At 42.1% G+C, this 26179-nt stretch overlaps 3 protein-coding genes and 1 non-coding gene across 5 annotated transcripts; 1 reads left to right on the forward strand and 3 right to left on the reverse strand.

Moving 5' to 3' along the window:
• The first annotated feature begins 10091 nt into the window (after positions 1–10091).
• LOC129833317 (sphingosine 1-phosphate receptor 1-like) lies at positions 10092–14292 on the forward strand. 2 transcript variants are annotated; one of them, XM_055897824.1, is made up of 2 exons: positions 10092–10264; positions 11736–14292. In XM_055897824.1, the coding sequence occupies exon 2, from the start codon at positions 11750–11752 to the stop codon at positions 12866–12868; it is 1119 nt and encodes a 372-aa protein (XP_055753799.1). In that variant the 5' UTR covers positions 10092–10264; positions 11736–11749; the 3' UTR covers positions 12869–14292. The 2 variants fall into 2 exon arrangements, with proteins under 2 accessions (XP_055753799.1, XP_055753798.1); XM_055897823.1 differs by having other exon boundaries at positions 10176–10264; positions 11600–14292.
• Positions 14293–17387: 3095 nt separating this feature from the next.
• On the reverse strand, positions 17388–19501 carry LOC129833319 (kinetochore protein Spc24-like). Its single transcript, XM_055897826.1, has 6 exons — positions 19397–19501; positions 18972–19140; positions 18725–18869; positions 18018–18122; positions 17802–17878; positions 17388–17667 (listed from the first exon to the last, which is right to left on the reverse strand). Exons 2-6 carry the CDS (start codon positions 19123–19125, stop codon positions 17561–17563), a joined length of 588 nt encoding a protein of 195 aa, XP_055753801.1. The 5' UTR covers positions 19126–19140; positions 19397–19501; the 3' UTR covers positions 17388–17560.
• A 40-nt stretch (positions 19502–19541) lies between these two features.
• LOC129833318 (protein KRI1 homolog) lies at positions 19542–25380 on the reverse strand. The gene is made up of 19 exons (XM_055897825.1): positions 25188–25380; positions 24775–24851; positions 24504–24609; positions 24282–24387; positions 24135–24192; positions 23997–24046; positions 23773–23860; positions 23594–23671; positions 23398–23504; positions 23120–23252; positions 22929–23024; positions 22645–22815; positions 22477–22552; positions 22264–22382; positions 21950–22103; positions 21694–21824; positions 21139–21203; positions 20934–21029; positions 19542–20842 (listed from the first exon to the last, which is right to left on the reverse strand). The coding sequence occupies exons 1-19, from the start codon at positions 25270–25272 to the stop codon at positions 20356–20358; spliced, it is 2283 nt and encodes a 760-aa protein (XP_055753800.1). The 5' UTR covers positions 25273–25380; the 3' UTR covers positions 19542–20355.
• LOC129834059 (Z30 small nucleolar RNA) lies at positions 21386–21483 on the reverse strand. The gene has a single exon (XR_008756186.1). It is a non-coding gene; the product is annotated as a Z30 small nucleolar RNA (small nucleolar RNA).
• Positions 25381–26179: the final 799 nt, after the last annotated feature.

Consider the following 26179-nt stretch of genomic DNA (forward strand, 5'->3'; position numbering starts at 1 on the left):
TCAACTTCAACTTCAAGTGGTAAAGGGCAGCCACGTACATCCTCGTATCTAAAATAGAGAGGCCATCCACGTAGTGTGTTTCTTTTGTCTCTGTCTCATAAGTAGGACCCTGTGTTTTGGGTACGGTTGCAAAATTCTTGTAACTTTTGATAAATTCCCTGGTTTTCACAAAATCCAGGTTGGATGTTTCACAGAATCAGGGAGGAATAAGCAGGAAAACTGTAATCCTCCAACCAGGATTTCTGGAAAACCAGGGAATTTATTGAAAGTTCTAGGAATTTGGCATCCCTAGTTATGGACTGTCATGTCAAGCCTTTTCTATAAATGAGAATTACACAAAAAATGTAAGTGATTATTTGAGGATAGTGCTGGACCATCTGACATAAAAAAATATATATATTTAAATAAAAGGTTAAAATCCAGGTCATGTGACATGACTGTCCAAAACACAGGGCTCTAGTAGACCAGTGTCCCCCAGCACTACTACCATAATGTTCAGAGGGCCTCCAGTCAATCCTATACATTCTGTACCATGTGGCCTATTGTACATGCAGTCCAGAGTAACGTATTCTCACCAGTTCCTGCTGTTGCTATCTTCGGGTCAGAATCCTCCATGATAAAAACACACGTGAGGAAACTGACATTCCTCCAGCTAGCGCTGGTTTGGAGATTTGGAACCATGGACAGCTTGTGAAAACCACTGGCATCCAAACAGGGCTCTGCTTTCCCTCTAGTTAACAGTCCCCCAATAAGCCTTCCAATAAAACTACATTTTAAAACAGTCACCCCATTTAATCTTTTAAACATAATTTAACATGAACACCATGCCAGACCATTTTTCAGGGTTATAAACATGTGATGCACAGGGGAAAGAAAGACAGTGGGGTAAATTACTTGTGGTAATTGGTTTAAATGAACAGAGGATCAGGATATTGTAAACCTTCCAAAGGGATCACACAAAAAGAACATGGAATCCATACGGGTAATCATGTTTATGATAACAGAAACCATGTGTCCAAATAATCAGCCGTCCCACAAAATGATACGTCTCTCAACTCAATTTAGACAGCTCATCAAAATAAACAAAGGGATGAGCCTGAATGGAAAGGCATGTTACTAATTTCCAAAGAACATCAACAAAGAGCATAAGCCAATATGAGCCTGTGCTGTAATTCCTTGTCCCTGTGTGTGGATGAGGTAGGATTTGGGGATTTGAAACCCTTTCCTGGGTTGAAGAGGGGGCTGTTCCAGGGCTACAGTTACAAAGTGCAGGAGACAGGAGTTTGGAAATCATCTACTCCTTGTCTCCTGGATATGTTTTACAGCGGAATACCTCACATAGCTCCACAGCCATACGGTACACAGACAGAGCGCAGACACAGTGGGGTGTTGATGTCCACTTGCTGCCATGTGTTGAGCACTGTCACCATCATGCCCTTCACAGTTACAGTACACACTATCACCACCGGCAACTTGGCCCCACAGCTGTTTCCCATCTTTGATGCCTGTTTCCAACACGCACAGACTTGACGATACATGATCGGAGAGAGACTGCCACGGACCACTACCGCCATGACCCAGATGAGGAAGTAACCGGTCCTGGTTTGTGTAGCCCAAGACAGGGCGGTTAATCGCTGGTGATGGGTAGAGAGAGGGAGGCAGGGATACAGATGTAGCTAGAGACCCATCAAACTCAGGCCCATGTCTGAGTGTTCTGACTGTGTTCTCCAGATTGTGCTGGCTAGATCTACAGTAATGGGTTCTAGAGGGTTATTGTCAACCAATGACAACACAGTCACAAAAGGCAGGACAATTCACTTCCTGTAGTGATGGGGGTTATCACCACCACAGGCAGCATGCACAGTATGCACTCTTCTCTTAATAAAATATGTCAGGTTTCAATTATATTCTAACAATAGTCAAAGTTAGATTCACACGTTTTTAAGAGAAAATATAAGGTCTTTGGGTTGTAAGTCCAATTTAAGCCCTTCGCTACAATGAAAGGCCAAACATTACTCTCTCTTTTATGTGAGATGTAGTGCAGGAAATCAGAGAAGCAGAGACAACAATAGTTTTGGTTTGGGTTAAGCTGAGCATCAGTGGAACATGCACGACAGAACCTCTGTGATGGTCTGGGTAACTCTAACAGCTGCCTGGTTTCCCCCAGAGCGGGCCCGTACCACACTGACAGAGCACACACATAATTAAGGGTTTACGTTCCGCTTTTAGGGAATGCTATGAAACAATATACGGAACATATATTTAACATATAGGCGATGGGGGTGGAAGAAGACAGAAAGCGAGAGGTCTAGTGATAGCTGGGTGCTGGAACCAAACTCATAGATTTGTTTAGTTTCTCACTAAGAAGGGTTTAAATCTAGCCTATTTGCTGGTTTGCATGGATTGAGCTAAGGAAATCCCATCCTTAGAAACATGGTCCAAGAGACAAACTTCTTGTTTATTCTTTGATTTGATTTAGTGCAATGATGGTTTGGTGAATCATGACTTATTAGAGATATTTGGTTTGTTTATTTGCTCATGAAATTACAGATCCCAACATACTTTAGAAGTTACTGTCCAACCGTCCTCACCACAGCGTCATACGGGTTGAGCCAAGTGCATCTTATATGTAAACATCCATACCCTTGATTGAGAGAACTGTGCAGACATACAACCAGAGGAATCTCCATCACCACCATAGTCTCTCACTTGAGGGAATGAGTGGGCTGGTTTCCCTCCACAGTGCTCATTAAACCCTAATAAACACACCAAAAGGCATAGGGGGAATTAAAGAAGGAAAACTTAAGTTGTCTCAAAACATTGTTAGTCACGCTACACTGCACCCGACTTGACTTGAACAGGGCCGTATCAACAATCAAAACGCTTGAAGCAAACCGCATCCAAATCAAAAGAAAGAGCGGAACAAGGGAAGAAAAAGACTCCAGGGCATGGCCGGAGTAGCATTTTGCCATATCAGCCTTTACACTACATGTTTTAATGATTAACCTTCCTCTCGGGAAGCCAGCCATTCCAGTCCGGCTCACTTCTGGCACTGTAGGTTCAACTTTATGGTCTTATTTTTTATGGAGGTAAAAAGGTTATACAATGGATTGGAGAATAGTGATGTTTGTGAGACGACTGGCCTGGGGGTGGTCGTAGTTAGGTACGGCTATTGAATACAGACAATGGGCCTGATAAAAGCTATTTTTAATGTTGACGTGTGCTTCTTAGAATGGCTTTACATTACATATTAGGTCTGGACACTTCCAAAGTCTGTCCTAAATACAAATCAGAGATATTATATTACTTCCCCCAAACCCATAAAAGGCATCATTGAGACACTGTTACAATGACCCATATCCTGTACCTCAGTAGCTAACACACAGGTGATGTGGTCAGAGGGTATGCTCTCCTCTCTACAGGAAGATAGTATGAACCCAGGGCTAGATCTCATTAGTGCTGAAGTTCACCAGAGGAAAAATTAAGACAACTTTATTCATGTGTATTCATTCATTCAATGAATACACATTCACTTTTTTATCATGTACCAGGGGAACACCAAAACGGGAAAGGGTCCCAGGGTCAGATGCTGAATTTTCCCATCGTCTTGATGAAAAGAGTCTTGCCGTTTATCATTTCATTTTGGATTCCGCCCCCCTCCAACACGGCTGCCCCCACAGTGTGGAAGCGAGGGTGGCTCTTCCCAGAATCTGACTCCTGACTAAGACATGGTGGCCTGTTTGGTGCGTATTGGTCATTGAAAAAGTTAGAATAAATCTTGTGAAAGACCTAACTCATTCACATGACTCACCCAGAACGGTTACACCCCCACCCCTTCTCCCCTTCTCCATGGAAATGTTCTTTCTTCCATTCCTCCTTCCAGGATGAACTCATCCCAAACCACGATTCAGTGCGGCTTCTATGAACAAAACAGCCTTTCATAAGACTCTTCATTCAAATCACACTCAGCAACAGCTAATCTGTAAAAATACTTATGTAATAGCATGAGCAAACAATTTTAGGTCATCCACCATGATGCTAGCTAGGGAGCCTGAGAATTGAAAGTGACAAGTAAGTGTAACATTGTCAGTAAAACCCTTTATCCTAAGGCCTGGGGAGGGGCTGGGGACCAAACCAACCTCTAGAATGTAGTGTTTCAGAAGGTTGCTACGTCAGTGAAAAGGGGACCTGGAATGCTTTGTTATATTATGTTGATAGACGAGACACAGCAGCAGGGAAAATGTGTTGACACTGCACTTTTAGGGTGATATCTCTGTGGCAGGGGTTTGTATTCAAAAAGCAATGCACGTCAGCTTCAGAGTGAGGATTTGTAGAGGTTTAGATAAAAGCTGAGGATGTTTGTGTTTATGCACAGACAAAGTTACATTCACATATGCAGAGTGTGTGTATAATCAAACTGTTCCCAAATGGGAGCCTCTTCCTGTTGTTTATTTGTCCCAGACAATCCCCACTGACTGCAACGACAACATCAAACTATACAAAGCGTTTTCCATCTCCTGTTCCACTCAAAAAGAGGAAAAATATACATGGGAAAAGATTAAAACAAGTTCGTTTACCCAGTGAAATAAATGAATGCATTCCAGTGTAATTTCTGTTTTATTGCACCACCCCTCTCTATAAAGTCTGCCTGGCTTACACACAAAGACTAAACTTCAAGAGTGTTTCCTTATAAAAACAAAAAGTCTGGATCACAGCAATTTGACATTCTGCTCTACTTGAGAATTCCAAACACACAAAGCTAGAGACTACAGGCGAGTAGAGACTATGGCCCATACACTTAATACAACAATTGCTGCCCATGTTTGATATATTTGCATTCATTTCCATGTAAGACATGCTAGTTTACATACTAGAAGTCACACACAGGGAATGGACAAGAGAGGGAGGCAGATACAATCTTCCATCTATCCATGTTCAAATTGTGAGAGAATAGTGTAGTGAGTCCTGTTGTGTGGTTTAGAAAAGGACTGCATCACAGGACAGCCTCAGAGTTCTCCAGACAGCCAGCGGCTGGGAGGAGAGTCAGGTGACGTGCCTGACAGAGGTAGACGGACCAGTAATGGAAAGGAAAAGTCCAGCAGTTTCATATGTTCCTCTTACTTCCTCTCATTTGGAACTTGTGCTGAGGTCATTGTTTGAACACTAAGCTGTAGTTAATCACCATCAAAACCTGGTCTTTCTACACAGAAAGGCAGGCGAGCAACTTGTTGCGCACATTCAGAGACATTTTTATGAACTCTGTCAGTCTCTGTCCTTTAGTCTCTACACTGTAGTCTCTGTGAGAGGTTTGTGATGGACAGACACAGTGTCCGAAGCCACCCTACACAGTTACAATGCAACAGACAGGAGGAGTGGAAATCCCATGACCTCACTTCACCCAGTACAACATCGGGTCAACAAGCCGCCCAACTCAACAACTTCCAAATGAAAAAACAGTCACTCCCTGAACCTACTGTACATCTCAAATATGACACCTTGCATATAACTGAGAGAGAAAGAGAGAAGAGAGAAGAACGAGTGCAAACACTTTCTGCTCATGTGGATCTTGTGGCTTGCATCTACACGCAGTACGTTTTGTGATGAATCCTGCCAAAAAGATAGCGTGGAACAAGTAAGGGAGCAAGAGAACAGGGATGGATGAGAAGACATGTCCTTTTGAGTTCAACCAGTCATCCAGATGAAATATTGTTTAACCCCTCACTTTCATCCTCTGTTCTGTTGACCCTGTGAAGTGAAGGGGTCAACGTTGAATCAGAGGATGAGGATATCTAACAAGCTCTTGATTGGATAAACACACTAACGAAACGCTGTTCTAAGCAGTGGGAAGGTGTGAGTGCTTTTCTCATGATCTTTTCAGGGTCCTTCATACAGTATGTATGGCAGGCTCTGTGTTATTTTCAGGGTCCTTCATACAGTATGTAGGGCAGGCTCTGTGTTATTTTCAGGGTCCTTCATACAGTATGTATGGCAGGCTCTGTGTTATTTTCAGGGTCCTTCATACAGTATGTATGGCAGGCTCTGTGTTATTTTCAGGGTCCTTCATACAGTATGTAGGGCAGGCTCTGTGTTATTTTCAGGGTCCTTCATACAGTATGTAGGGCAGGCTCTGTGTTATTTTCAGGGTCCTTCATACAGTATGTATGGCAGGCTCTGTGTTATTTTCAGGGTCCTTCATACAGTATGTTTGGCAGGCTCTGTGTTATTTTCAGGGTCCTTCATACAGTATGTATGGCAGGCTCTGTGTTATTTTCAGGGTCCTTCATACAGTATGTTTGGCAGGCTCTGTGTTATTTTCAGGGTCCTTCATACAGTATGTATGGCAGGCTCTGTGTTATTTTCAGGGTCCTTCATACAGTATGTATGGCAGGCTCTGTGTTATTTTCAGGGTCCTTCATACAGTATGTATGGCAGGCTCTGTGTTATTTTCAGGGTCCTTCAAACAGTATGTATGACAGGCTCTGTGTTATTTTGACTGAGGTGAGAATATTATTCTGAGGTGAGAATGTTGCTCATCAACTGGATTAGCGCTGAAATGCTGCAGCCAAAGGAAGTTGTCATAGTCTCAGGATGCAATGCCACACTGAGGTGTGATTGACTTTCTCACATCCCACAATGGACAAAATAGTAATGCATATCTTTTCAGAAGAGAAATGATCCTGTATCATTATGAAACAAGCAGAATTGTCAGACTGATCAACAGGGTCCCTCTTTTTTAGGGGGTTTCTGGCTCATCAATCAAGACATGACAGCCATACTGGCAACGTGCCTTCCCTAAAGGGACAACAACACACAGAGCACACAAACAACAGATAGATTAAAAGCTTATCTTTACTCCCATTGACTTCCACATTACAATACCAACGTCACAGAAATATATAATCCAAATCCAAAGCACTTCAAACATGTACTATACTCCCTAGGGGCGATGGGCGACTAAATAAAGAGTACAGACACAAGACCTGAAGGAGAATTTTTTATTTTTTTATTTATTTTACCGTTATTTTACCAGGTAAGTTGACTGAGAACACGTTCTCATTTGCAGCAACGACCTGGGGAATAGTTACAGGGGAGAGGAGGGGGATGAATGAGCCAATTGTAAACTGGGGATTATTAGGTGACCATGATGGTTTGAGGGCCAGATTGGGAATTTAGCCAGGACACCGGGGTTAACACCCCTACTCTTACGATAAGTGCCATGGGATCTTTAGTGACCTCAGAGAGTCAGGACACCCGTTTAATAATGGGGGGGCTGACTAGATTCCTACTGTGGGAAGCAGCTGGGCTGAGTGGGGTGTCATTCTGTCTACTCTTTGTGTGTTAATGAGGGTGATATGGTGAGATAGTGTCACAGCAGGAGGCTAACTGCCATTCGGCAGGAGAGGATCACCTCCTGAGCAAGCAGCCACTGGGTGGACCTTAGGCCAGGGGACAACTGAGACAGGCAGGACAAGTCAGGGCTTACCACCAGTTCTCTACTGCGGGGCCAACTGGAAATTAATGGGGGCAAGAAAATAAATAGTTTAACTCCAGAGAAGCAGCTGACGTGAGAAGTATGCCTCCTCAACAGTTAAATAAAACAGCCTTACAGAGAAAGATTGCTTAAATGGATTTAGCCTCTAGAAGCTGATGGAGCATGTCAGAGGAATGGAACCCAATCGACTAAAAACGAGTCTCATATCTCATGCAGTAACAAAAACAATGTATGTGTGTTTGGTAAATGTGATTTGTTTACAACGTATTATGAGTCCTCTTCTAACTGGAAATGAGTAAGGTGGCATTGCATTCCCAAAGGACAGTGTGTTCCACGTCAAGCTGGAATGCACAGTGTCAGTGTCGAATCCGTCTTACTATGACTTCATAGGTGTTTCTCAAGGAAATCCCTCTCCCTTCTAGGCACAATGAGATGGCTTCCTGTTTAGAGAAAGTAGGATCCAGCCACTCAGCCACCCACCATCCCTTTACGTAATTTCCACATACTAATGTAGTAATTTATCATAACTGCACAAAGTGCACATATTGCTATATTTCCATCATCCTCCTCATCCTCAGAAACATGTACGGTTATGAGGAAGGGCTGCATACTCTATACGCATTGAGGTGGGGGACTGAAAGAGAGCGTTGTCCAAATCATGAAAAAAGATCCATGGCCCATGTTTTCATTCAGAGTGTGAGTAAAGATAAGAAGTAAACCAATAAAACTGACAGTCTTTAAAAATTAAGTACCATATCATTGTAGTAAGTGCAGCCTGGTCTCATATACTAGATGTAACATAGTAAATGTAAATCCGGGCCCTCAAAATATTCTGAACAAAAAAATAAACGCACATGTAACAATTTCAATGATTTTACTGACATTTAGTTCATATAAGGAAATCAGTTAATTGAAATAAATAAATTAGGCCCTAATCTATGGATTTCACATGACTGGGCATGGGCACAGCCATGGGTGAGCCTGGGAGGGCATAGGCCCAACTACTTGGGAGCCAGGCCCACCCACCGGGGAGGCAGGCCCACCCAATCATTATGAGTTTTTCCCCACAAAAGGGCTTTATTACAGACAGAAATACTCCTCAGTTTCATCAGCTGTCTGGGTGGCTGGTCTCAGATGATCCCGCAGGTGAAGAAGCCGGATTGGGGGGTCCTGGGCTGGCATGGTTACACGTGGTCTGCAGTTGCGAGGCCAGTTGGACGTTCTGCCAAATTCTCTAAAACAGCATTGGAGGAGGCTTATGGTAGGGAAATTAACATTCTCTGGCAACAGCTCAAGTGGACATTCCGCATGCCAATTGCACACTGCCTCAAAACTTGAGACATCTGTGGCATTGTATTGTGTGACAAAACTGCACATTTTAGAGTGGCCTCTTATTGTTCCCAGGACAAGGAGCACCTGTGTAATGATCATGCTGTTTAATCAGCTTCTTGATATACCACACCTGTCAGGTGGATGGATTATCTTGGCAATTGAGAAATGCTCACTAACATTTGAGAGAAATAAGCTTTTTGTGCATATGGTACATTTCTGGGATCTTTTATTTCAGCTCATGAAACGTGGGACCAACACTTTACATAGTATGATATGTTACGTTTTGTATGGTTACATGAGACAGAATGTTACTTAAGGCAAAATTAAAGAAGGGAAAGGGAAAGGGAAAGGGGGTACCTAGTCAGTCGTAGAACTGGATGCCTTCTACTGAAATGTGTCTTTCGCATTTAACCCAACCCCTCTTAATCAGTGATTGGTTGAGCATATAACGCGAACGTCTTGCAACCCAAACGTTGCATGTTCAAATCTCATCACGGAAAACTTGTGCATTTTAGTTAATTAGCAACTTTTCAACTACATGCCACTTTTTAGCTACTTTGCAACTACTTAGCATGTTAGCTAACCCTTCCCCTAACCCTTCCCTTAACCCTTTTAGCTAACCCTTCACCTAACCCTAACCTTAACCCTTTTAGTTAACCCTTCCCCTAACCCTAACCCTGAACCTAACCTTAACCCTAACCCCAAGCTAACATTAGCCAGGTAGCTACGGTTAACGTTAGCCTCCTAGCCACCTAGATAAGATTAGCCACAACAAATTGGATTATTGGATTATTATCATACAATTAGCAAATTCGTAACATATTGTACATTTTGAAAATGTATAACATATCATACAAATTGTAATTCGGAACACATAATACGAAATGGATGATAAACATCCACAAATTAATACAATCCACACGAAACGTAACATATCATACTAAATGGAGTGTGATGTATTTATGTACAGAATCATATGAAATGCTCTAAGACCAGGTTGGGAAGTAGTATAGTGATCCATTTTACAACCACAGATTAAAAACATATCAGATGGCATTGACCTAGAAAGAATGCACTTTTAAACCTTACAGCATGCGCAACTGCCTGTAGCCAAAACAGATCATAAATGCCTCACACCGCATCCCTGCAATAATTGTAAATCAGAGAGTAATGCTATTTCATCTCCAAGCCACCTCGGGCAATGTATTTACATACAGTTATTGCGACTTCAGAAGCCAAGTAAAGGAAAGGCAGAGAGGAAGGCTGAGCGTTGGAGGGCAGAGTCCAGCCCAGCCCACTTCAAGTCGAGTCTCGCACCAGTCTATTTTCTCCCATCACAATCTGTCACGTCTGATCATCGGTCAGAGCGTAATGTATTCAAACGCAAGACAACTTCGCTAAATAAGAACACGTTCTCAGGCAAAGCTAAACTTCTAAAAGGTATGTCTTTGTAGTTATATTTGTGTAATAGCCTACTTATATTTGTACTGGGTATTTTTCGTTTTTATAAATATTTGAATGATACTTGTTTGGTATTTATTTATTCAACAGATATTATGGCGTTTTAGACAGTTGATCGAAATTCTATAATTTGATGGCATATAATAACTAGGCTAAAGCAAGGACATGTTTATTTGTCTTATATTTGAGAAATTCAGCAATGTTGTGGAAAATCCAGATATTTAGCCTCACAATTTTGATACAAGCCTTTAGCCCATACTTGTCCACTGACAAGTTGATGACAACAGATTTCACTGTTTTCTTGTTATTTTTCTGAAATAATAAAAACTTGAATAACTAATAATTATTTAAAAAACGTAACTTAATTCATACATTTGCATACCCAATCCATAATAATTTTGAAGTAGTGTTTTATCATATGCTATGTTTCAAACAGATAGGCAACAGTGCCTCAAATACAATTTAATACAATTGTATTTGCACATGCTTCGTAAACAACAGGTGTAGACTAACACTGAAATGCTTACATACTGGTCCTTTTCCAACAATGCAGAGTTAAAGATAAAAAAATGAATTTGAAATAGTGGGACAAGGAATAAATACACAGTGCACAACAAATAACAATAACGAGTAAAAATAAAATGGCTATTCAGGGAGTACCTGTACCTGAGTCGATGCGCAAGGGTACGAGGTAATTGACGTAGCTGTGTATATATAGGTATGGGTAAAGTGACTGGACAACAGGATAGACAACTGACAGTAAATAGGCAGTAGCAGAAGCGTATGTGGTGAGTGGTGTGTGTGTGTGTGTGTGTGTGTGTGTGTGTGTGTGTGTGTGTGTGTGTGTGTGTGTGTGTGTGTGTGTGTGTGTGTGTGTGTGTGTGTGTGTGTGTGTGTGTGTGTGTGTGTGTGTGTGTGTGTGTGTGTGTGTGTGTTGACAGGCAGAATGACAGTTTTGCCCCCCAAAAATAAAACTGAGCTGGAAGATGAAGATAAGTATGCTAAAGATCAATATGAATTAGTGACATAAATGGCCAAGTTTCTCTAGGACAAAACACTAATATTGGGAATTCTGTTATTATGTCTCTTTAATGGCGCCTTAGCTTGGTAATTTCTCATTTGTAAGGCACCTGTGGAGTAATGTCTTTGCTAGTTTCATACTCAAAAACATTCTATTAGAATTTGAACGAAGACAGGTACTGTTAATTACAAGATTAATGAAGAATGTACATCCCCCTCCCTTTTATTTACATGTGTGTGTTACAGATAAATAGGCTATTATACTGTATTTCAATACTGTTATTTTGTTTCCAGGTTTCTTGCTTGTCTGAGCCATCCAGTGGATTGTCCAGGCATTGCACAGTTTTGGATATTGCTATCACATTGAACATTCTTATTACCATCCATTCTAATACTAAATACAAAAAACTGGACTGATCCCCCTCGGCAGGGTACCAGCTCCAGATGTTCCACGAGTACCAGAGCAATGCTGTCATCAGAGAACACTACAACTACACAGGCAAACTGAAGGAGAACAAGTACAAGGATGGACTAAAGGCAGAGGCCATAGCCTTCCTGCTGATCTGCTTGCTCATAGTGCTGGAGAATGCTGTGGTGCTGTTGGCTATCTGGAGGAATAAGAAATTCCATCTGCCCATGTACTATCTGTTAGGCAACCTAACACTCTCAGACCTGCTAGCAGGCTTCACCTACATGGTGAACATTGTGACTTCAGGGGCCAACACGTTAAAGATGACCCCTGTGCTGTGGTTCCTGAGGGAGGGGGGGGTCTTCATAACGCTGGCCGCCTCCGTCATCAGCCTCCTGGCCATCGCCATTGAGCGCCATGTCACCATGGTGAGGATGAAGCCCTACCAGGGGGCCAAGCGAGGCCGGATGTTTGCCCTGATCGGGGCCAGCTGGGTTCTGTCAGTGTTCCTGGGGGTCCTGCCCGTCCTGGGCTGGAACTGTATGGGCCGTCTGGACCAGTGCTCCACCGTCCTGCCGCTCTTTGCCAAAAGCTACATCCTCTTCTTCATCACCGTGTTCACCGCTGTGCTGCTGGCCATCGTGGTGCTTTATGTGCGCATCTTCCACACTGTCAAGTCCAACACAAAGCACCTGGGCTCTGGCCCGCAGCGCAAAGGCCTGGCCCGCAAGTCCCAGAAGTACATGGCCCTGCTGAAGACGGTCACCATCGTACTGGGTGTCTTCATCGTCTGCTGGCTGCCTCTCTTCATCCTCCTCTTGCTGGACTTCTGCTGCCCGGTACAGAGCTGCCAGGTGCTCTTCAAGGCAGACTACTTCCTGGGCATCGCCATGATCAACTCTCTCCTCAATCCCATCATCTATACCCTGACCAGTAAGGACATGAGGAGGGCCATCCTGAGGCTGCTGTGTCGACGCTGCCTCCTCACCAAGGATGGCCAGGTGAAGAAGATAGGGATGTCCTTCCTGGACTGCAGTACCAGTAAGACTGAGGCGCCCTCCCATAGGCTGGAGGGCCTGGAGATCACAGTCTCCTCTGCCAACTTCACCCCTTCCACTATTAAAGCCATCTACCCCAGGATGTCAAAGACATGACTTGTCCATGACGGCCCAATGTGACTCAGCAGTAATAATGGATAATTGTCCAATTACAGTAAGAGCAGAGTTCTGGATACCCCCTTGACTGGACCACTCTTCGGCACCATCTTACAGCTGTGAGACTACTACATGTTACGAATGGGTTGTAAATGGAACTACAAGCAAGGAGGAAGTAATACTCTTCCTCTCACCTCAATGGTAGAGAACGTCAGCGGAACCTACCATTGTGCTATGTTTTGCCTTCCTCCCCTGGTCTGGCATTTTCTTCCTAGACAGATAAGCTGGAGGTTTCCACTTGAAGACTGGTCAGTCTATTGTTAGGAAGTCAAACCTCAGTCACAGTGTTAGAGAAAGAAATACCTTGTTGGTTTTTAGTCTTCGGCGCCAAGCATTTAACGGATTAATATGCTGTTCTCATACTGTGAAAATCCTTTTCTCGTATGCTGAGATACAATATATCTTCCATAATCCAAACTGCAGAAAAGAAAAACCCTCCTGAAGGAATGGATTCATGTTTGTAGCAGCATTTTGAATTCACCATTTACCGGTATTTAAAGAAAACCACTCAACCAGCAGCTGTGAAATTAATGTTATTCATGTTTTTTATTATACAAACATTGAAACACACTCAGTAAATTTTATTTTGAGTCATACACAAAGTATACATTTTAGTCATGCTAAGGCTCATCCTTATATCCTCTCTCCAGAAAATACATAATACAAACATAATGACATGTAATTAAAACATGAAGCATCCACACCCAAAACTGCTGCCAGAACCATGGCATTTTTGTAATCTGATCTCAGGTCAGCTGGAATTCTGGGTAGAGGTCCCCAGACCAACATTAGAGGCTTGGTGGCTTAGACACACAGAGAATTTCACGTTGATGCCTCTTCTGGTTTGCACATCTTTGGAGGTCTCTAAAACACACGTAGCAGCAGACATGATTGTGAGCAATAAAAAGGACAGATTAGGCTTAGTTTTGTGGACTCAAAGTATGGAAATCATATTGAACACAACCTGTTCACAAAAACAATACCCTTCAGAATTTTCCTGAACAAGCTGGAGAATATCCCTCTCATGCAATGAAGTGTTATGTCTATCTTCTGTAAACAGTGGTTAATAGAAATTTGTCAAAGACAAACCACAAATGCTTGGGGTTCCATGTATAAAGTTCCATTGTGACAGCAGAGATGTTTAAAAAGCAAGCAATTCAAAATCTGTTTTCACATTGTATATAAATGTACAAATGAAAATATTTATATTTCTGTCTTATTGTACTATACAGTATATTGTGTAAATAAAATGAACTATAGTTTCTGTATTTTGTTTATTCTGAACTAAACTTAACTTATGAGGCCACTGCCAATGTTTTATGTACATTCAAACAATAAATAAATGTGAACAATATCTACAAAAACAGTATTTTTGGTCATTGTTTTGCAGAATAAACATCCATACAAATAACATTAAATCTAGTTATTTCCTCTCACCAAATCTTTGTGAAGCCAGAGGCCTCATGTGTGAGAATATGAAAGTGCTAGTGTCAATGTGGTGAGTGCGATGTTTCAGATCTTTCACAGGAAACATACCCTCCCATCACCCACCAGTTATAAAAGGCTTTGACCTATATAGTCATCACATACCATATACTTCAACACTGAAAAGTGCATAAACACTGATAAGCAAATGTCAACTTAATTCATTTGAGAACATGGAACAGTCTACAAAATATACATACAGTGGGGAGAACAAGTATTTGATAACCTGAAAAATCGGCAGTGTTTCCTACTTACCAAGCATGTAGAGGTCTGTAATTTTTTATCATAGGTACACTTCAACTGTGAGAGACGGAATCTAAAAAAATCCAGAAAATCACATTGTATGATTTTTAAGTAATTAAATTGTATTTTATTGCATGACATAAGTATTTGATACATCAGAAAAGCAGAACTTAGTATTTGGTACAGAAACCTTTGTTTGCAATTAAAGAGATCATACGTTTCCTGTAGTTCTTGAAGAGGTTTGCACACACTGCAGCAGGGATTTTGGCCCACTCCTCCATACAGACCTTCTCCAGATTCTTCAGGTTTCGGGGCTGTCGCTGGGCAATACGGACTTTCAGCTCCCTCCAAAGATTTTCTATTGGGTTCAGGTCTGGAGACTGGCTAGGCCACTCCAGGACCTTGAGATGCTTCTTACGGAGCCACTCCTTAGTTGCCCTGTCTGTGTGTTTCAGGTCGTTGTCATGCTGGAAGACCCAGCCACGACCCATCTTCAATGCTCTTACTGAGGGAAGGAGGTTGTTGGCCAAGATCTCGTGATACATGGCCCCATCCATCCTCCCCTCAATACGGTGCAGTCATCCTGTCCCCTTTGCAGAAAAGCATCCCCAAAGAATGATGTTTCCACCTCCATGCTTCACAGTTGGGATGGTGTTCTTGGGGTTGTACTCATCCTTCTTCTTCCTCCAAACACTGCGTGTGGAGTTTAGACCAAAAAGCTCTATTTTTTTCTCATCAGACCACGTGACCTTCTCCCATTCCTCCTCTGGATCATCTAGATGGTCATTGGCAAACTTCAGACGGGCCTGGACATGCGCTGGCTTGAGCAGGGGGACCTTGCGTGCGCTGCAGAATTTTTATCCATGACAGCGTAGTGTGTTACTAATGGTTTTCTTTGAGACTGTGGTACCAGCTCTCTTCAGGTCATTGACCAGGTCCTGCCGTGTAGTTCTGGGCTGATCCCTCACCTTCCTCATGATCATTGATGCCCCATGAGGTGAGATCTTGCATGGAGCCCCAGAACGAGGGTGATTGACCGTCATCTTGAACTTCTTCCATTTTCTAATAATTGCGCCAACAGTTGTTGCCTTCTCACCAAGCTGCTTGCCTATTGTCCTGTAGCCCATCCAAGCCTTGTGCAGGTCTACAATTTTACCCCTGATGTCCTTACACAGCTCTCTGGTCTTGGCCATTGTGTAGAGGTTGGAGTCTGTTTGATTGAGCGTGTGGACAGGTGTCTTTTATACAGGTAACGAGTTCAAACAGGTGCAGTTAATACAGGTAATGAGTGGAGAACAGGAGGGCTTCTTAAATAAAAACAAACAGGTCTGTGAGAGCCGGAATTTTTACTGGTTGGTAGGTGATCAAATACTTATGTCATGCAATAAAATGCAAATTAATTACTTAAAAATCATACAATGTGATTTTCTGGATTTTTGTTTTAGTGTACCTATGGTAAGAATTACAGACCTCTACATGCTTTGTAAGTAGGAAAACCTGCAAAATCGGCAGTGTATCAAATACTTGTTCTCCCCACTGTATACACAAAGGTGTACTTTCCCACGATAGAGCAGAGACAGATGCCAAAGAAACAATGTACTGTATATCACAATAAAATGTAAATGTCTGATCGATGCTGAAGTTATTAAAGTAAACACACAAGCACACACGACAAACCCCCCCACTTAACCCACAGTGCACCAAATCCATACCAGAAGCAACCACCCAAGAAGACATGCACTTGTGGTAACACAGAGAGAAGGCAGCAGTCATTGGGGACAATATACTTGATGCCCCATTTCCAGTAATATTATAAACATGAAACCCCCAGCTGACGAGGTTACACGAGTTGAGATCCAAACGAAACCTGTCCCCCGCCCTGTATCAAACCAACTACTCACCACATGCTACACTGGCAGAAACCTACCTAAGCATTGACAATAAAATATGACTCATTTACAAAACGTGTGGGACGTGCAATGAAGAGTAATGGTAAGATTTGCATAAATTGTGTGTGAACAAAAAACTGCCCTTTTCCATTCAAGACTAGAAACAAGTCCTCTCAACCATAAATGGTTGAACTCACTTTGTCAAAATGGACTTAAGCAAAAGTGGGCAAAAGTTTCAGCTGGCCACAAATTTAATAAATAGAGTTGCTCTAAAATTAGATAATCTCCACAATAACTCATGTCAGGGTTTCTGCCCTGCCAATTATTTTATCCCTTGGGCTTTTCAACTCAAAGATGTTCATTAGGAAAATTCAATGGGTAGACAACTAATAACAGCAACACATTATTACTGCAGCAGTTACAATTATATTTTTATTCAACCAAAACCTCAGAAACACTAGTCAATTGTGCAGCCTCCTTGCTTGGAAAGCCCATGGAGGAATAGCATTTGCCATGAATAACAGTTACCATCCCAGAAAATCTCAAAGTTTGCAACAAAAAAAAAGTTTAAAAAAAAAATGTTATTGCTGCAATGCAGTCCAGAATACTGTCTGTTACATAAGCACACCTTCACATTGGACATTTATTGCATTAAAAAGGTGATCAGCACCCAACTTTTCAATACAGTAATTTCAGTACCATATCAGAAAGCAGTGGGTTTGCAATGACATCTATTGACAGAAAATGGTCTTTATAAAAAACCAATGTCTTTGTTGAAAGTATATACAAATAAAAGCTAGGGTTATAGGTTACTACCCAAATAAGTATTCTAGGAAATGTGATGCTTAGGAAAACTGCTTTATTCAATATAACAAAATGTCATGTAAGTCAACACCAACAATAGGAATACAATCTTAGTATAAAACAAATGTATTACAACACACAACACAACAGACAATCCAACTACAGGACAAACAACTACTGGACAGATATGGCAACTTTACTTTGATCTCTTCTACCATTCAGTGCTGACAAAGTTCCACAGCTCATCACTGACTGAACACTGAGACCGCACAGAGGTGTCTATGTTGATTGGCGTGGCCAGGTCAGCTCCATAGTGCACTGCAAGGGATTAAAGTACACTCAAACGTTAGTTAAACGCAACCAAAACCCACATCAACCAGCCATTAAACAAGAGTTCCACATTAGTGACTTGTCAAAGGGTGATGGAAAAATAGTTATGCAGTGACAAATACCTCCTCTCAGGATGTGTGGCTCCGTGTCATATTCCCACTTGATCTTGGTCACCTTGTGGTACAACTGGGCCACGTATCTGCAGAATTAACAATTTGTCAAGTTGCACCATGCTGTTCATGATGTGAGATCAATGCTCACCGACTATCAGGGTTTAGTGTGGTGGGCTCGTGTGGTGTTGGGAGTGATTATTTCAGTATGCTGTTAGTCCTACTCACATGGCTGATGGGATGACCTCTGTAGTGTCATCATCAACCTCCTGCTGCAGGGTCTGCAGCTCCTGCTCTGAGTCACGCAGACTCTCCAGCTCCCTCTGCAGGAACCTGAGGAACAGGTCAAGAAAACCAACACTGGGAGAATCTCAATTGGTGCTGTTCGACTCCACGCTTCCTCAACTCCATCCTCTCCTTGCCTGATTTTGAAAAAGGTCAAAGGGAATTGAGGAGCGGAGGCGAGGTAACAAATGCGCTTGTATTAAATAAGAATCCTTGTCCACTAGTATGTCATCAGGCAAATTACATTTACAGGGGTGGAGTCCCAAAATAAGTTTAACGTGATAAAAAACATTTAGCTAGTAGGTAAAATTTGCATAGACTTTAAAAAATGTGTGCATGCATTTCTCTTTCGAGAAAACAGCTGATTCAAAGGGGTTGTAGCAGATTTTAACACACTTCCACGCTAGTCACTGGGAGGATCCTCTGCATGCTCACTGTATGGCATATAAACTGAAATCTCAAAATACTTTCATCAATGGATGGCAGCCAGGTCAGCCTGCAGCAATGGACAAGTTCAAGGTAGAATGTGACTGCTCCCTATATGTATTATCTGGGCAACACAGCATTCATGTGCACTTTTGAGAGCACCAGTTGCAGTACATGAAGAACTTGTTCTGTGTAGAGACAGAACATGACTGGGTGAAGGATACTGTAGTTCTGAGTCCATGTTCTGGCTCCTTGCTGTAAACTGCTGCAGCTCCTGCTCCAGGCTGTTCAGTTCCCGCTCTGCCTGGCTCTTCTGCCCCTCCATGTCCAGCAGCTTCTGGCTCGCCTCATCCTCACACTGAACTACACCTGAAGACAATGGCGAGCAAGATTTGGCTATATATCTTGACGGAATGGAAAGAAAGTAAGTTATCATATGACAGGATCTACAAGTTGATTATTTTTCCTTACCGTTTAACACCAGTGTGATAGTTTTCTTCGTGTCCAAGTGTCGCTCAAAGAAACACTGCTGTTTTTCTCTCACTTTTCTTAATTCATCGTCAGCTTTGCTGCTTTTCAGTATTTTGACCATCGACTCTCCCGTGTCCATAACGTCCTGAAGCATGGTGACACGTCTTTTCTGTGGAATATTTTTGTAGAAATAGATAATGACTGCCTGTTCTAGAGCAGACTAGCTGGTGCATCAACACCACTAAAATGGTTTGCTGCCTACGTCAACAAAATCCAATGCTATGTCTAACTAACGTTAGCTGCAGAGGCTCTTGCTTGAAAACAGCAGTCAACTTTAATGCCCAGACCCTCTGACGACAGCTACTGTTACTAACATCTTAATTAGATACGTTTAGAAAGGTATACAATAACAAGCATTGACTTACCGTGTTTTGCCGAATGTAAACAGTTCACCGAGTTTTGCTTCACTCGTTTCCGTAATTCAAAGTTGTCCTGCGAAAGCGCGCGCTTACATGAGGTGCCAGAGAAAGTGCCTGACAATTTTTTTCTCCAAAAAACTAAATTACAGGATAAATGTAAAATATTTATTCACATACACAATATAACAATAAGTAGATGCCTACAATTGAAAATATACAATTAATAGAAAGCGCCAAAAATATCCAGCGTTCTGATTGGGTAGATCCACATGGGGGCGCCAATGTCAAGAGATTGCAAAATTTATTTTACCCAATGGAACCTGATGGACCGACGGAGTTGAATTTTCATTAGACGAACGTACAGCAGTTGTTCCCAACCTTTTTCGATTACTGTACCACCAACTGAATTTTGCGCTGCCCAGAGGACCCCCTCGTGTGCATTTTACCAGTAGGCCTATGGTCTATTCTTCTCAGGTACCCCGTGGATAGGCTACGTACCCCTGGTTGAGAACCAATGATTTATAGAATACATACTCTCTTTGATGGAACTGTGGTTGTGTTGTGAGATAGGTAGGTTCACTGTACCTCCAGAGGTTATTTCTGGACAACATTTGTACATTTTAGGGAACCATTTTCTTCTCAAGAACAGAAAATGTCCTACAATTGTATTGCAGTTTGCAAAATACAGTCAAGTAAATCACAATTGTTCCAAGAGTTGTTCAAGTTGATCTGATAGTTTTCAGGAATAAAATACAAAATATACAATTCTAAGCAGGACTCTGAAAAATAGCAGGAATGGCAACTATCAGTGCCAATGCTATTGTAAGCTCATTCAACTTTGATTTATTAGGAACCATACTGTTCTCTGGTCCATTTATATTGTGCAGTTTGTCACTTTACCAACCATTCACCGCAAACCACAAAAATATAAGGGGACATAAATCATAATGATGCCGTTCTCTCCCTCACTCCTTGATCCCTTGCTTCTCAGTCTTCACTTGAGCCTTTCGTTTCTGCCTGCCAAGTTGCCTGAAGTGCAGTCTCTTGGGATTCAGTCCATAGGCCTTCAGTCTCTGTCCGCTGAACTCTCGCCCACCCATTTTCACCCTGAAGGGCCCCTTCCCTGACATGAGGCGGCTTCCTGGGTGCCTGTTTTTCTTCTTTGGCAATTTTGGCCTTTCAGTCCTTGTGTTGGCAGTCTCCTGAGTGATAGCAACTGTTTCCTGCTCCAGTTTCAGCTTCTTGGATTTGGGTACCAGGAACTCCTCTTCCTGGTCTCCTGCCTCTCTCAGTGCCTGGACTACCGTCCCCTCACCAGAGTCCAATGCAGAGCTTTCCTGACTGGTTCCAGCCTCATCATCATCCTCCAGATCCTTGTCATCCTTCTCTGCATTCTTCATCCTGTCTCTTCTCTTCTTACCCACTTTGGTCTTGCCCTCTGCTTTGTCCTCCCTGCAAGGAAATATGAGCACAAATTGGTCAATAATGATAATTCAGTTCAGATTTCTTAGAGAACATATTCTGCATATGGTAGAATACTCACTCAGCATAGAAAGAGTTCAAGACTTCTATCTTTTTCTTCACATTTTGTCCTTTGATTTTGTAGTTCTGCAAATCACTCATCTCTTCCTTGTCAGACCTGAAAAAGAGATAGAAGAAAAAAATAGAAAAGGAAAAATCTGGAAGGCCATTTTCCCCATAGGTAGCTGATTAGTAAATGCCTACTGTTTTGAGAACAGGTTCAGTACCTGAACATGCAGGTCTTCTTTAGCGAGGCCCAGCGGTTCAGCTCTTTCTCATCTGCTCCCAGGATCTGAGGGGGGAAGAACAAGTTACTTTCTGTAATAGTAACATATTCATACAGCCACTTTAAACAAAGACGCTAAATCCACAGAAATGACTTTAAACCTAATTTGTGCAGATAAGGCTCCAAACAAGTTGATAACTCAGTGCATACAAGCATTTCCCTTTCTATCATTCTCTCCTCATCCTCGTCTGCTCAGAGAGAAGATTGACTTAAGTCATGCCCTGGTCAGAGCCGTCCCCGGAGGGTGGCAATACCAGGTCAGTCACATCTCAGCTCATCAGTGCAGTACTCAGGGTCTGTACAGTGCAACACTATAGCACAACCCAGGGTTCGGGGTCAATTATATTTAAATTCCAAACAACTAAAAAAGTTAACCAAACTCAATTTTTTTCTAATTGAAAAGGATGGGAAAAAGTTTGAATTTTAGTGTACTTCCTGAATTGACTTGAACCCAACCCTGAGACAACCTAGTAGGAACTAGAGCTCCCAGTCTCACCTCATCAGTGGACAGGCCAAAGTCATTGGCAAGGACCTGCCTGTAGCGAAACCTGCAGGGGATATCGTCTATGATGTCCTCATAGTCCAGCTTATAGTACTCGTCCAGGTACTGCTCAAAGGACTTCTCCTCTGAAACACAAAGGATGGATGCATGAAAGAGCATTCAGTCTCAATATCTATAGTACATCAAACAGAATTGAAAAGGTTATGGAAAATAACCCAAGATTCATGGTGCTGAACCTCCTGAGACTTACGGGGGTCAAACACAGGCTTGTTTTGGGTAATGACCTCAGCAAAATGAGACTTCTTTCTCTTCTTTCCCATCAGTGGGGCATCCACCTTCATCTTCTCCTTTTTCTTCTGCTTCTTGGAGGTGCTTGGCTGACTGGGATCATAGTCTGCATCCATCTGGTCAAGTGAGAGTTCAGATGAGTGAGTCACATACAATCTCAAAGGCCTGACTATCTCCAACATCAACGAGACCTTTATTTCTGACTAGCCTCCACTAAACGTGTTTCTGAAGGTCTGCAGGCAATGCTGAAGTGATGATCATATTAGAGGAACTCACAATAAAATCTGGATCTTCACAGTTTGGCTGGTCGTACTCTTCTCCTTCATGCTCCTCTTCCTCACCACCATATTCCTTGTCTCCACCCTCTCCTGTCCATGTGTCCCAGTTCCAGTGTTCTGCAGGACAGAGAAAGCTACCTTATTACAATGCCACCGATTCTAAAGTATTAAATTCTACTTGAGATAATAAAATCAGCAACGAGTGACTTACCACCCTCTAGCTCTTCAACTTCAAACTGGGGCTTCGCGCCCTCTTCCTCTCCATAATATTCATCACCAAAGAATTTCTGGAAGATTAAAAAAATACAGGGAGAGACAATAAGAGGAGTGTCTTTTTATTTACAATCCGTTTCTCTTCTTGAGGTGTGTGAGTGGTCACCTGCATGAGCTGGTCATGCTGCTGGGGGTCAAAGTCTCCCTCCAGGTCCACCTGACTGAAGGCCAGCTGCTCGTTGCCTGTCAGCTCCTGCAGCCGCCGCAGCTTCTGCATGATCTCATTACGCTTCAGGTTCTTCAGCTGCTTCAGCTGCTCATGCTTCTGCTCCTTCTCCTGCAGGGGCCAGAAGAGTGACAGGTCAGTTCGTTGGGAGAGTGGGAGGGTGAGAGAAATGAGGAAGGGATGGTATGATGTATAAGATTAACTAAAAGAGAGAGTCTACTGACCTTTTTCTTCCTATCCTTCACTTCCTCCCTTTTGAGCTTCCTGCGCTCGTCTTTGGAGCGGACAGAGGTGGCAATGGTACGGGGGTAAGTCTTGATCTGTAAAGAACAATAAGATACTATATGAGACCAAGGTACATACACTACACCATACAAACAGACATGTGCATGTAGAGACAGACGGGTAAGTCCACCTTCTGGGCATCAGGCTCCTCAAAGCGGAAGTTGTAGTGTCTTTCAAAGTCCCCCTGGCGCTCCAAGAACGACTCCCCATCCTCTTCTGAGTCCTCCACGTCATCATTCACCACTTCGTCATAGCTGGGGATCCTGAACACAGCCATGGCAGATTAGTACACAGTCAGAGTGGTGCTGAGCACTGCTCTACGATTACAATTGAAAGCATACATGGACAAAACCCCAAAAAATGAAAAATGTATAGACACATAAAATAACTTATGTAAATAACTGTTACCTGTCCACGTCATCTTTCTCCATGTAGCCTTTATTCAGGACAAAATCCCTAAGGAAACACTCCTCCTCATCCAGCTCTGGGTCGTTCCAATAGTCCCTCAGGTATTTCTGTCTCAACACACAGCACATATTTCAGTCACAGCAGGTCATTACATAGCTCTCTTTCCCTCTATTCCAACAGTCTCTCCATCACTGACCATGTCCTGCACCGCTTCTGGGCCATCCAGCTCTGCCTGGCCTTTCAGCCAGTCCACATAATCCTCTTCCTCTTTATCCTGTTGGGTAGAAAGATAGCAGGTTAGAAAAATAGAATGTTTATCTCTGCGGTGCTTTATACTGTAAGATAAGACAAAGTCAGGTACTGGTTTCCACTGACCTTCTCTTCCTGTGTTTTGGTCCTCTTCAGCAGCTGAAAGTCCTCCTCACTGCCCTCCTCATCACTGTCCTGTATGAACTTACGGAAGCTGGAGGAAGCATGACACATTGTTTATGTTCCAAAGACAGTTATAAAAGTCAGAAAACAAGGGTTTATTTACACAAATAAATAAACTGTTCTTTATGACAAAGGACACAGTGATTATGAGAGAATTTAACCTTTACCTCTCTTTCAATTCTCTCTGCTCCTGGATGTAACTTGGAGATGCAGCTCTCTGTCAAAGAAAGTAAAGGCAAACAAATGACTTCTTGTGACATACCTCCATGTAAATGTGTCATTACATACAATGTATCATAACATGCCTCTCTCCTCTTTGCAGCCTCTTCATCATCACTCTCCTCATCATCATCGTCATATTTACTGGGAATGAGACAAATTGTTATTGTCAAACCATTTGCCCAAAATGAGATATAAAGATATGCACAGTAGGACATCTGCAGCTCACTCACCCTCCCCTTTCCAAGATAACTTTTCGCTCATAGTCTTTCAGATACATTGGCTTCTCTGTGGTTTTCTTTGAAGTTGAAGGCTGGGCATCATCCCCAATGGATGCATCTGATTAAGAATGAAACATTGGGTGGTGAAAGACACCTCTTAAACAAACAAACACAGAATCAAAGTGTCATACTGTAATCAGTTGCAGCAACAAGACACGCAAACTGATGACATACCTTCCACTGTGTAGAACGTTGCATCAGTCTGATAGATCTTAGGATCTTTCTTCTTCAGCAGAGACAATGTTCTGTAGAAGTCCCTTTCAACTTTGGGGTCAAGTTCCTAAGACACACATTAGTCTGCATTGAAATTACAAATATACAGGTCAAGGACAAAAAGGTAGGGCCAAAAACACTGACAAACCATAAACTGAACACCATGGCAGTGTTGGTATTGTGACCTTGAAACTATAGAGCTAGCCAAATTAGATACAGTAATAGTACTTACCACCTCGCTATCACCATCTGACTCTGACTCTGAACCAGACTCACTCTCGTCAGCTTGGTCGCCATATTTGTCTTTCACTGAAATAAATCAATGATATTTGTCTTTCACTGAAATAAATCAATGAAGAACATGACAAGCCATTCAATGTGGTGCAAGCATTCCCGCCAGGAAAACAAGTCAAAACTAAATTGATAGCTAGCTGGACACGCTAGCTACCTAGTTATAACCAAAAATGTAACGATGACTAAGTTAACTTCTGAACGTATAATTAAATAAGTTACAGAATAAGATTAATTTCAAATGGGATCAAAAGTTAGCAAGCTAGTTGAAAAGGATAACTTTAGCTAACATGAGCTAAAGGGCTGGCTTGCTAGCCATCTAGCTAGCTAACAAGCTTGGGAAGTCACACTTACGCCTTTGTAACTCTTCTTTTTGTCTATATTTGTCATATTTCTCTGCAAACTTTGAATTAATCTTGAAATCCGATTTGCCTGACATGATTACTTGTGAACTGGATAATATTTATCGGAAAAATAATTCAGTGAAACCTGTTCATGACATCCACAGCAGCATGTATAGAACTACCACGTGGTTTCCTGAGAGGAGCGTCAGAGTTCCAAACGACGATCAACCAATCATAGGTTTAGAAAATATGTACGTTTTATCAACACATATATTTGTTGCCAATATGAAATTATTTTTTGTATATATAAAAAAATCACAAAATACATATTGATTTGCAAATATTTCTTAGAAATATTCAAATTAAGGGTCCTAGTTTGAGAGCATTGATGGCCTTTGCCTTTTGCGTTAGTAAGAATATTCGTATGATTTATGTTGAGTAATAATCTCCAACCTAGTAGCAATGTGTGTGTCGGATACAATGTTAATCTACTCTGTAGCTATCTAATGTTGTTGTGTTGTCTGTGTGTGTAGTATGGTGTAGTAGCCCATCACAATGTTTTTGGAATGAGACGCAGTAGCACAGCTGGGGGCACTTTAGTACAAATTGTCAATATGTATAGGCCCATATGTGCCATGCTGGTCCATCCCTATGGTTTTTTAAAGATCATAAGGTGACCAGACAGTGAAAGTACAGGAGATAATGTCTACTGGGAGGATAGTTTACACAAGACTTGTGAATGTCTTTTAAAAACAGTAATGGAATTCATTATTCCAATTATCTGACTCAGAAAGAACCAGTTTACTCACCCTGTTTTCAATTGCAATTATCGAGACAACTATTCCTTTTTTATACTTCATCGATATAATGTTCTGTTTTTGTCTAGTTGGACAATTTAGGCCTATGCCCAAATTCTCTCAGTATATTCTGTTTGTCACCTCAACATTCCTGTGGCTCTGACCTCTCTGAATTGGGCTTTACTCAGATTCTTTCAAACAACAA

Source organism: Salvelinus fontinalis, chromosome 34 (genome assembly GCF_029448725.1).
Source record: "Salvelinus fontinalis isolate EN_2023a chromosome 34, ASM2944872v1, whole genome shotgun sequence".
In the NCBI taxonomy this organism is placed as follows: Eukaryota; Metazoa; Chordata; class Actinopteri; order Salmoniformes; family Salmonidae; genus Salvelinus; species Salvelinus fontinalis.